This window comes from Ictidomys tridecemlineatus, chromosome 8 (assembly GCF_052094955.1).
Source record: "Ictidomys tridecemlineatus isolate mIctTri1 chromosome 8, mIctTri1.hap1, whole genome shotgun sequence".
Taxonomy (NCBI): domain Eukaryota; kingdom Metazoa; phylum Chordata; class Mammalia; order Rodentia; family Sciuridae; genus Ictidomys; species Ictidomys tridecemlineatus.
The window spans coordinates 24,421,717-24,434,519 of record NC_135484.1 but is presented as its reverse complement, the minus strand read 5'-3'; the positions used below and the strand labels follow the sequence as shown (position 1 = coordinate 24,434,519).

Genomic DNA, 12,803 nt, shown 5'->3' with positions numbered 1-12,803 from the left:
TTTAACTTCTTATTATCTTGTTGTGAATATCAAAGAAAGACATTTCAGGATTAGTCTTCATCCCAAACACTGTCCTGAAAAATATTGTTAAAACTAGGTTGGAAGATTTAAATATTTAGGACAAAGGCTGTATTATATGACTTCTTATACATTTTAAAAATTTTATTAGATAATTAACACATAAGAAGCCCTGTGGTACTGAAGTCTATTTAATTTTAATTCAAACTAATAAAAAACCCACAAACTTTTTATAAAATTTTGAATTAGTTGAATCAAATTATTTCTTGAACTCAGTTAAAGGGAGTTGAGAAGGTGGATAATTATACAAAGAAGTAGTAGGTGAGCTTTACTAAACCTAGATCATTAGAATAAAAAAAATATTTCTAACAATTTGGGGGAAAAAAAACCTTCTAGTTTCAGGTTCTATAAAATCCAGAAATCTCAAATTTCAAGATATTAGGGGGTTGAATGAATTGCAACCATACTAATTTGAACAAACATTTAAATCAGGTCACATCTATAGATAAAATTTCTTACAATTTTCCAAAACTTTATCTCCATTTTCTTAATTTTTAAACTACCCCCAAATTTGAAACTTGTTCTGACTCCTTAACAGTCTCTTTCCTGATTTTTTTTTATTAGATAGTTAGCTTTTAAACTTGTTTGTTTGTTGTTCTCATGGAGTTTCATGTTTTTGTACCATCTTAATTTTTTTTCACCCTCTTAATTTGTTGTACCCTATTAATTGTTTAGCACCAAATCACTCTATTTTATTTTGACAATGCTTATAGACATTCAGTTCTCTTATAGGTACTCAATTCTCTTATGGAAAACTATGGTTCTCTGTTCTTATAGCTTGCTTTTCCCAATATGTGTGTGTGTGTGTGTGTGTGTGTGTGTGTGTGTGTGTGTGTGTGTTTTGGGGGTGGAACAAAGATTTATTTTCCTCCGAGTAATAATTTGGATTGGTATCCACAGTCTTCTACTTGCATAACAATGCTTGGGGCAGGAACAAAGATTTGTTTTCCTCAGAGTAATAGTTTGGAATAGGTATCCACAGTTTTTACTTGCAAATTTTTGGAAAATTTTGGGTCTATTTCTCTTATTGTTTTCTAATTTACTGGTTTTGTAATCCTAAAGCATATTCTTCATATTAAAATTATTTAAATTAATAGAGGTTTTTTTCCATGGGCAAGAAAATGGCTAGTTTTGGTAAATTTTCTGTTCATAAGGAGAAAAATTGTACATTTTGCTATTTTGGGGTGAATGTCATCTTAATATCAATGGAGTCAACTGACAGTATTTCTCTGGTGTTTCATATCTTTATTAATTTTGTGTCTGTTTTATCAATTATTGAGAGACAAGTTGAAATTTTCAACTTCAATTTTGGATTTCTTTTTACTCATTGTTTGATTAATAATAGTTTAAAGCATACTTGTTAGAAATAAGTTTTCTCCATGAAGAATCAATAAACATTTATCAGAAATTCTCCCTTTCTACTTCCTAATGCTATGACATTTTCTAAAAAGTAGTTTGTGTGATATTAGTATCAGTACTTTAGCTTTCTTTTGATTATTGTTTGCATATTATACTTTTTTATTTGTTTATTTGTTCTTTTTAGGTATATTTGCCAGTAGAATCTATTTTGATATATTTATACAAGCATGGAATATATCCTATTATAATTTGGATCCCAGTCTTGCCAATGTACATGATGTTGAGATTCACTGTGCTGTATTCATATGTGCACATGGGAACCTTATATCAGAATCATTCAATTTTTTTTTCTATTCCTATCCCCCCTCTCTTCTCTTCAATTCCCTTTGTATATTCCATTGAACTTCTATTTTTCTCCATCTCCCCTTGTTGTGTGTTAGCATCCTTCTATCAGGGAGAATATTCAACCCTTGATTTTTTGAAATACTTTAATATATCTTTATCATTATATTTAAATTATGTTTTCTTTTCAGTGAATTTCAAACTTTATCATGCATTTTTATTCAATTTGTCAGTGTCTGCCTATTACCAGAGTATTTAGGCCATTTATATTTAATATATTTGTAATTTTTATACTTTTGGACTTAAAAGTAATATCTTTTTGTTTGTGTTCTATGTGCTATTATTTTATTCAATTCAATTTTTCTCTTTTAGTGTGTTCTTTTGGTTTTATGGAGTATTTTAAAATTTCAATTGATTTATTGCATTGTTTTATTTATTACTTCTGGCTTTACTGCATGATTTAGGGTTTATAAGGTATATTTTTATAATATCACAGTCCATTTTCAAAAGACACAATTTTTATAGATAGTATAATAAGCATGATAATACACTTCCATTTTTTGTTAAATTTGTTGTACTGTTTTTATATACTTAAGTTCTATGTATATTTTGAACTCCATAGTAACTAGGTGTCATATTTTGCTTTCAACAATTAATACTATTGTGATGAAAAAAGACTGATATATCTTTTATAATCATCCTATAAATAACATTTTTAACACACTTCATTGTTTTGAATGGATCAGAATTTCAATTGTTTTTCATCTTCTTGAAGGACTTTTTTATATATTTCTAATATTCTGAAATGCTTTTAATGAGTAATATGCATTGTTTTGTTGAAAAAAAATTCCCTTTCTTTAAAAATAGTCTTTCAAAAGGCATAGAATTCTAGAATAAACTAGTTCTGATTTCTTTTGTTTCCAGTGACATGAAAAGCTGCTCCATTTTCTTTTGAGTCCAAGATTCAGTCAAGAAATCTTCTATAATTATTTTCATTTTCTTGTGTTATTTTTATGTGTTATTTTCACCCATGTTATAATTTTTCTACTTGTTATTGTTTTAAGTAATCATATTATAATGTGCTTTGTGATCTCTTGTGATTCTTGCAAATGAATATGTACAGAGAAATATCTGTAAATTAAACAACTAAAAATTTAATCATCAGTTTGTCAATAGTATTTGCCTTCCTTTCTCCTCTCATCGCCTGCCCCTAGGAATCAAATTACATGTGTTTTTCACCATTATATATTGTTCTTATCATCAAGGCTTTCATATTTCTTTTAATACTAATTTGTATTTCCTCATTTTGGAAATTTTCTAATTCTAAATGCTCAATTTTGTTGATATCTTCTACTTCAGAATGTAATCTGTAATTTGTCTCATACAGTTTGTTTTTCCTTTAAGATATTCTAATCTTCATCTCTAGAAATTTGGTGGAGATCTATTCAGTATCTCCTGTTTTTCTCCTTTACATGATTTGTCCTTTCATGTTATAGAAAGTGAGCATATTTATATGTTTACATATTATTTAAAATTAAATAGTTTATTCTTTAAATAATAATTTTTTTATTTATAAATTCAAAATTCACTGCCTATTCAAGAACATACAATAGACTAGTGATTCTCAGACTATATAAAAAATATTTTTAAAAACTTGTTATCTGTTGTATCTAATTCATTATTACTTAGTATTATGTAATTATTAGAAAATGAAATTACAAAAAGCAAAAATACCTAAATATATTTTTATCATTTAAAAAATATTAGATACAGTAATATTGCATTAATATTTAATTAGTCATAAAATCTTCTAAAAAGTTTCTACATATTTACTCTTAACTGATGTATGTATCTTATTGTGAAATATTAGCACTTGATATAGGAACTCAGGTTGACAACTCACATTTGGGGTTGCTATGCTCTAGGTCTCATACATACAACATACACAAAATGAACCAGTGGTATTAAGAGGGTGAGTTGGTTTGTGTGGGAAATATGTTCTTAATTAATATGTGATAGTAATACAAGAATTAACTGAAGTAAATATCTGTCCTGTCCACTCCTTTCTTGTGTTTATTCACTTTCTCTCGGAAGATAAGAGAAAGTACATGAATGTTTTTATGAAATAAAGTAACTAAACCACTTCAAGGTAATCTAATAGATGCTTTCCCTTTGAATCTTGTTTATCTATGGCCTTGACTCTGTCCTACTGATTAATGAGTCAAGTTTTCTACAGACTTAAGTCATTGCCTGGTGAGCACTTACAACAACACAACAACAACTACAAAACAGTCAACCAAACAAACAAACAATAAAACCCCAGTACTTTTTAGTTTTCACTTTCAGGCTATTGCAGTTTTTATTAAATAATACAAAAACTGCTTGAAAATAATTACATTGTTATGATCTGCTTGTTCTTATATTTCACTTAAACTGTTTCACCTCATGAAGAATGAAAATTTTATGTGTTATATTCGCTCTTTTATTAGAAAGTGGATATTTTTCTGAAATCACATTATTGAAAGAGACAAGCATTTAAGCCACAAAATATATCCATTCTTGGCTTCTCTATTTGCCAGGGTAGAAAATGTAATAGAGCAACATAATTTATACTCTTTGGCTTATAAAACTGAACACAAAGTATAATTAGAAATGCTCATATTAGAAGAAGAGATAATAGCAGAACATTCTGGTGATATTTTTACCATTTATATTATAATAAGATGAAAAAAGAATATACTGATATTACATTTTATTAGGCTTTTTGGTAGGATTTCCAGATAAAATACAGGATGCCATGTAAGTGTATCAGAAAACTAAAAAAAAAAAAAAAAAACAAACAAAAAAACTTTTTAATAAAAGTATGTTCCATAGTGTATTTTTATTTGCTAAATTGGTAAATTTGTTGTTTTTACCTCATTAATTTTTAGGGAATTGATTAATCCTTATGAGACCTATGTCATTGCTAAGTGAAGGTATTTAATTTCTTACCAAATAAGGAGGTCATATAAATCTGTTGGAGACTTTATTAGCCTGAATTGACTATCCTTGACTTGCTGGGGGTATAGAGGACAATTGCCTTGTAGAGCAGACAAGAATCACAGTCAACTTTCCATAGGCAAGAAGTAAGCCTTTATTGTATTGAGTTCCTGTTGTTTGGGGATAACTATTACTACTGCATATCCTAGCCTATACTATCAAAATGAAGCTACCTTGTACATTTTAAGTAGTGTTATTGTTAGATAAACTAAAACATAAAAGAAAGACAGAAAATTATTATTATTATTACTTTTTATTGCCCTACATTATGAGAAGGACAACTTTGACAATTTCTCAGCCTATTTAGTTGTATCACACTACGCTTAAGATATCCTTGAGGCTATCCAGCCATGGAGAATGATGGCCATTGAATCAACTTTCTCATTGATCACACTTGAAAAATTTACTTTTATTCTTTAATTTTATCAATTTTCTACTATATATCCAGGCTAACTTTTCTCTGTTACTCTGAAACAGTTTTATATACTAACAGTAATTTTGTATTTAATCCTTCCCCAAAAAGGAATTAACAGATTGACATATTTTGGATATCAATATTGCCTCTATGGGGGGACGAGTGGAAATTTGATTTTTCTTTCAAGAGCAGAGAGGTATAAGGATGATTTAAATAACTTTTGAGTTATGAGTGGTGCATGTATTTAAATATTGCCATTCCTTGAAATCATTGAAAAATCACTTATATAAGGGAAATTAATTGTGTGGAATATTTAAAATTTGCCACAGGAAATATTGTATTGAAGAGCAAATATCTTTCAATGAGTAATTCTGGCTAAGGTAAATATAGTGTTCATTGTCATTTCAAAGATGTGTTTATTTAGCATAACATTGTGATCCTAAGTTAAACAGAAGATCACATATTACTTATTTAGGTATTTATATTCCTTATTTTAACACACATTAATTTTTTTGTATTAATATTATGATTAAACTATATTGATTCTGTTGAAAAACATTTATATAAACATTAAAGTAATACAAATAGTAAATACTGTCTTCTCTTTTTATAACTTTTCAATATTTATAAGCAGGCTATCAGTGGCAATCTTCATAAATCAAAATCTACCCAAAATATTTAACTAGGGGGTCACCTTTATTTCTAATTGTCAGCAATTTTATATATTAATATACCTAACTCAAAACATTATTTCCCTCAAATAAATTCAACTGCATTACTTGCTATTTCCAGGGTTTGTTACTAAGCGTTTCTAAATTTCTCTTACAATTGTTCTAATTTTAAGACTATTTCATATGCAAAAATTGTCTACTTGTTACTAGAGCCACATGAATACTTGAATAAAATTTGTGCTTGAGGCAACGTTGAATCTGTAATATTTAAGATAAATTGGTTTTATGTAATAGAATTCAATGATTTAGTAAATAACTTTTTTATGAATTATGTGTTTCTCATAAAAAAATAGAGTATTTTCCTCTCAGTCTCCACGACAAGACCATAGAAGTATCTAATTTGATTAAACACGTTCATAGTAAATCATTTTAATTTCTAGGTATTAAAAAAAAAACAAAGTAATTTCAGAGTCTGTTTCTAAGTTAACAGCTTTTATACCTTTGCTGTTTCATTAAAATGGACTATTTCATCTTCTTAGCATTGAATAATATAATAGCTTATATGAGTAGTTCTTTCTATATTTACCACTAGTTTTCACTTTTAGTAAACTTGACTTTCAATGGATAAAGGTAAGTAGAACAGCTTTATTTTATTGTGTTTCTCAAATTTTATTTCAAGTCTCTGAATGTTTTAATAAGATATTTTTAGATATGTTTACAACATTCAATATTATTTTCATGTTAAAACTATTTTTGGTGATTCTTCAGAGTGTTAATTCATGTTGAGATGTTAATAGAAATGTTTTTTTTTTTTTCTATTTGTCATACAGAATGATATGTCTCTGGTAGGATGGAAGCCCTTCACAGCTTATTTTTACTTCCCTATCTTCCTGGCTATCATACTTGGTAAGCTCCTCAGAAATAAGTATTAGAATTTAGAGGTAATATAAATATATACTAATCCTTTAAGCCACAGTTAGCTAGACTGCACTTTTTACAAGCCAATTTGTGTTTATTCTAAGATAACATGCTTTACTTAAAAACATAATAAGTTTTCTAGTTATAAAATGTGTGTATGTGTGTGTGTGTATACATATATATATTTAAGCTAAATGTAACAAATGGATTTTATAGGTTTATGGAAATACAATAAAATAAATAGTAATCTGAAAGAAAGCTTTTATCTAGTATATATTTCAACCATTCAAGTTTCAATTTGTTAAATTTTTTATATGCACATTCTAATATTACATGTAATATTAGAAGCTATGATTAGAAACAAGCCCGGGGGACTGGATGAATCATGGAGTTGCTAATAGGTTATTAAGTCTTTTACATCTACATAGTCATTTGGTTGAAATCTAGCCAACATTAATAGGACACCATATTATAATCTGCCAAATGAAATGACTATGTTATGAGACCCAGTTCTATCGAATACAGGGCTACAGAGTTCTTTATACTGACCAGTGCAATCACTGAGAGATAAAAGGTAGTTCATTTTATACCCATTCATGACTATCCATAATTGCTCTCTGAAAGATTGGTAAAGATCCTTAATTAGCAGCTAATGTGAAGGAGTATTATGTCATATTAATATCAGAATAGAAAAAAATAGACGTTTAAATATTCTTTATAATAAGTATATGGTTAGAGACACATTTCTTTAAACATTCTAACTGTAGTATGATAACATACAGTTAAGACTCAAGAAATTAAATGACAAAAAATGAAACTGAAGAGACTATCAACTAACTTGTATATCTGTTTATTTCAAGAATGTGAAAAAATAACAATTACTCAATCTAAAATTAATCCTATGATTAAAAAAAATAGAAATTTACAGGAGGGTAACAATTGTTGATGTTAGTAGCAATGCATGGCTGATGTTTAGAGATTTGACTTAATATTTCCCACATAATGTATCATTCAAATATTAATTTGATTATATTTCAGATTTTTAAATTTGTTATTTATTCATGTAATCTTGAAATGTAAGAGTTGTTTAACATGCTCCTGACATAAAATACAAAATACATGAAAGATAAACACTTTTGAATGTACATATAGACATTAAGAACATAAGTATTTCTTTGACTCATTAATTTGCTTGTAGTTTTCTTGTGGTGAAGAAATTTGCCAGTGCCTGTGATCTAGGATCATAAACATGGTAAGATGATGAATTTCTCTGAGGAATGCAAGGAAATTAGCCTCACTGTTTCATGGTGGTTGTCTGCAAACTTGTTTTACTCCCCAAAACACCTAGAGAATTTCAAACCTCCATTGACAATAATTGTCCAGTGGGCAGGGCTTCTCAAATGAGGGTGATAATGTGGCAAATATCAATGTTTCTTGAGAATGGGAGAGGGGTTCCCTCACAGGCTGTTTCACTTTTCTGTGTCATTATTTATATAACTATTTCGAATGTTCCCACTTAGGAATATTCTTGAAGTCATAGGTCTATAGCTTTCAGGAGTTACTCTATATTAGTTACTCTAATATTTATTTCACATTTCATTTAGAAAAAAAATGTAATATCAGGGCTGGGATTGTGGCTCAGCGGTAGAGCACTCGCCTAGTACGGGCGCGACTCGGGTTCGATTCTCAGCACCACATAAAAAATAAAGCCATTGTGTTGTGTCCATCTACAAAAAAAAAAAAAAAAAAAAAAAAGATTCTCTCTCTCTCTTAAAAAAAAATGTGTAATATCCTATGTTCTATCATACCGATGTGGGACACAAAAGTTCATTTGATACAAGCTGTACATTTGTAACTAGGAAAGTATACCTATCAGTGAATAGCTAATGATATTGTAGTGGAGGAAAAAATATTTTCTCTCTACTCTTCTGAGTTTTTCACTGAGTTGGACCTCTGTAAAAAAAAAAATAAAATAAATTAACATAGGGAAAATAGAAGTTTATTTAGATTTACATGTTCTTTATACATGAGAAATATCCAGGGCATAAGTAATTCAAAAAAGAAGTGGTAGGAATTATGGTTTCTATAGTATCTTCAGGAAAGAACAATTAATTTTTAAAGAAGTGATAAGACAAAGTAAAATGACTTTGAGAGTCTAGGGTCATCAAATTGTGGGAAGGCAAATATAAGGGAGTTGATTACAGAGTCTTCTCCAGTTGTCTCTAGGATGCTAACAGACTAAAGAAGTCTTTAATGGCCAACCTTTGCCCTTGCTGGTGGAGAGGGGGAATACTTTTGACTTTGTAAATCTATGTCCTGTGTTGAAGCCAACAGGAGGAAGGCAGAGAGTTTACCTTGTATCCATTTCTTCTCTATTTACTTCAGCTCAAATGGTCCTTATACCAAGGTAGCATATTTTAGAGTGGCACATTCTGGTCTCTTACACTATATTTTGTTAAGTAGAGTCAAAGGTTTAGGGAGTGAGTGATGTTTTTTAGAGAAACTGACTTGCAAGTTAAGTTTGCAACAATGAGTGTCTTAACCAGACAAAAACAGGGTGACAGGCCTTCCCAAAAGATTGGGAGGGGGTGGGGAGAGAAATACCAAGAAATGAGACAGTAAGTCAATTCATCACAATTTAGCTAATTCCATGTGACATGGTTTGGATGTGAGATACCCCCTGCCAGAAACCTCTTGTGTTAATTCCAGAATATTTAGAGAATAACTAGACCATGAGAGCTTTAACCTAATCAGTTCATACTAGTTTGAATGGCATAACTGGATGGTAACTGTAGACACTGGGGAGTGCCTGAAGGAGGTATGGCCCTATACCTGGAAGGTTTCAAGTTCCCTTTGGCACTTTCTTCTTTCTCCCTGTTTCCTGGCCACCACGTCCTGAGCTGCTTTCCTCTGCCACTCTTCTGCCATGATGTTTGGTGGTAACTACTTGGACCCAGAATAACTACTAAAGCCATGAGCCAAAACCTTTTTCTTCTTTAGGTTCTCCCCCCAGCCTGTTCCATGTATTTATAATGCCTGGTGAATGTACTTATATAATACCAGAACGATTATTCAGGTCAAGAGCCTCCCTACCCATCCCGATTTGAATGCAATTGTTCTGGAATTCACTCAGAAGTTGTGTGATTCTGAGGCAGCTGGGAGATTGAGGATGATTTAAGATTTGGAATTTAGACCACTTTTGTGGATTTGGGGAGCACAGTGAATTCTAATTAATTAGAGAAGGGCCTGAGATAAGAGAAAGGCATAATTCTTACACGTAAGAGCCTTATATGAAAACCCATTAAAATAAATGTAAGGAAGTATCCATGATGACAGTGGAAAGAGGAAGGGATTGAGTCTAATTTATTTTGTAGTAGAGGTGACAAAAATTTTCTGAGAGATGATATGGGACATGAGTTCAGTAGATTAGTAGGATTCGGTGTGACAGAAGCCATGGAAAGGATGGGAGTCATTCTAAGTAGAAATAATATATAGAAAAAGTACCATACATTAGTTTTTTATTTGTTATAACAAATTAGCACAATTAAGTAACTTAAAACAACATAGATTTATTATTTCAGGGTTTCCCAAAGTCAGAAGTTTAGGCATAGTGCAGATAAGGCCTCTGCTTAGGCGGGTGTCAATTTAAGGGTTGAATGAGCTACATTCTTTTCTGGAAATCTTGTTCCTCTTCCAAGCTCATAAAAATTGTTGACAGAATTTATTTCTTTGTAATAGTAGGACTGAAGTTGCTGCCTTCTTATTGATGGTCATCTGGGGCTCTTAACTCTTGGCAGCTCCTTATTCCTGGTCACATGGCCCTCTCACAGATCCTCTCTGACAACATGACACTTGGTTCTTCATCGCCTATAGGAAGATCTCTTGTTCCAGTCTGAGAATAACCATCTATAACCTTTGCCATATAGTGTATCCTAATGACTAGAATGGTATCTCTATAACTTGGTCATGTTTTGCTGGACAGTAGAAAGTGACAGGTGCTGCCAACAGCCATGGGAGGGGATGATATAAGTGTTTGACTTAGAATCCTGCCTACTACAGAGCATAGGGGCAAGAGACTACAATTTTTCATTTCAAGGATGAGTACAATATTCAGAATCAAATAAAAAATATGTCAGAAATATTCTAAGATATTTAATGCATAAAGGAAGACATTTATGATATGTTTTCATAATATTTAGGCACAGAATATAGCCTACAGTATTCACTGGCATTCTGATTATGAAGCTGCTGGTAAATTTTGCCTCATTCCTCTATTCCAAAGAAGAACTGTGGCTTGTTATTTGGATTTTTTTTCCACCATACTCTAAAAATTGTTAATTTTCTTTTTCTTATATATCTTAAAATCATCAAAAATAAGTAATATCATTCATTCATTAAATATAGGTGATCTCTTCCATGCTTAGCATTATACTTAATCTGAACTTAACATATTGACATTTTTGTTTAGATGTAGTGTTAGCATTTAAATATTCTAAATGGATACCAGAAACATATTTGTTGTTTGCAACAAAATCATTAATGCAATGTAACATAGATCAGAGGGGAACATTCAACAAGATGAATGTGAATAATTCAACATGAAGTTAATTAGGAAGAAGCACATTTTTATAACAAAAGTGTTTCATCAATGTTCAAATAAATCTATAAATGGCAAAATCATCCAGCAAGAGGATGTGATTTTACTAAATAAGGAATATCACTTGGACAATGACCAAAATGCAAGATGAAAAAGTGATGACTTACCAGGTTAAAAATAGAGGGGAGTTCTCAAATCAAAAACTGTGATGTCTAATTGTATCTCAGATTTGTACCATCATTTAAATATAAACAAAGTAATTATGAAAATAACAAAATAGGACTGCAAACTTTGATTTCTAGTTTCCAGATGAATTCTTTCTCTTGAATATAAAAAATAATCACGTTTCTGCTAGGGTTTGATTCTGAAAAACTTCTCTGAATCATGTAAGACTTGGAGAAGCTATAATCTGTACAACCTGTATATCAAGCTTTAGTAAGTGTTTTAATTAATAATATTTGTAATTGTGAATATTTTATATTTACCCCCAAATTCATCTTCATTATTACTCTCTTATGGCCTGCTAGTTTGAATGTTGGCATGTTAAATTCCACACTTTTTAAAATTCCACACTTAAAAAAAAAGTTGGATTCTGTGGCACACATCTGTAACAACTCGTGAGGCTGAGACATGAGGATCACAAGTTCAAGGCCAGCCTCAACAACTTATGAAGACCTTGAGAAACTTACTGAGATCCTATTGCTAAATAAAAACTAAGCTTATTTAGCTTAGTGGTAAAGTGACCCTGGGTTAAATTCCTAGTATGAAAATTATATTAATAAATAATAATAATAATCATTATAATAATAAAATTTTTAAAACTTTGTATTTATCCCTTTCTGTAATATAAATTATTTGGGAATAGACATAAGGAACAAAGCATTAAAAAATATAAACCATACCAAACTTCTGTGATGTGAAGCATATTAATGTTCTCCCATATCATTGGTTATCTATCATAGCTTCTGATTAGTAAACTAATTTGGTCTCTTTCCTCTACTCCTGTGTTGTAGATATTTTCTTGTATTGACCAGCAACCTAAAGCACAGGATCTGCCATTTGTATATTACATAATAGCATCTTCAGTCTAGGTCCACAGGATTTGAGAACCTATAGCAGAAGCTTCCCAAACTCTGTTGTTTGGCTGGATGATTTTGAATGAATTTTATGTGTGTCAAAACAATGACACTTTAACCCTTGGGCTGAGGAGGACTGGAAGTCCTTAAACTTGTCACTTCTTGGGCCAACCTCAAAGGCATATCAGAAATATTATAATTTTTTAAGACATTAATCTTTCATCAAGCACTGTGCTCAGTTCAGAGAATACTACACTGAATTACAAGACATTGGCTCTTATGAAATTTAGGTTCTAGTAGAAAAATGT

General features: G+C 30.5%; 1 protein-coding gene across 4 annotated transcripts in view; it reads left to right on the top strand.

The window, feature by feature from the left end:
• The window catches only part of LOC144366018 (uncharacterized), a 248,072-nt gene that overhangs the window by 193,809 nt on the left and 41,460 nt on the right, over nucleotides 1–12,803 (top strand). For all 4 annotated transcript variants that reach the window (XR_013424811.1, XM_078019032.1, XM_078019031.1 and 1 more), the window contains one exon: nucleotides 6,735–6,810. Coding sequence is in view for 3 of the 4 variants with exons in the window: in XM_078019032.1 (XP_077875158.1) it covers nucleotides 6,735–6,810 (76 nt within the window). In the remaining variant the exon portion in view is untranslated. The remainder of the gene's footprint in view (nucleotides 1–6,734; nucleotides 6,811–12,803) is intronic.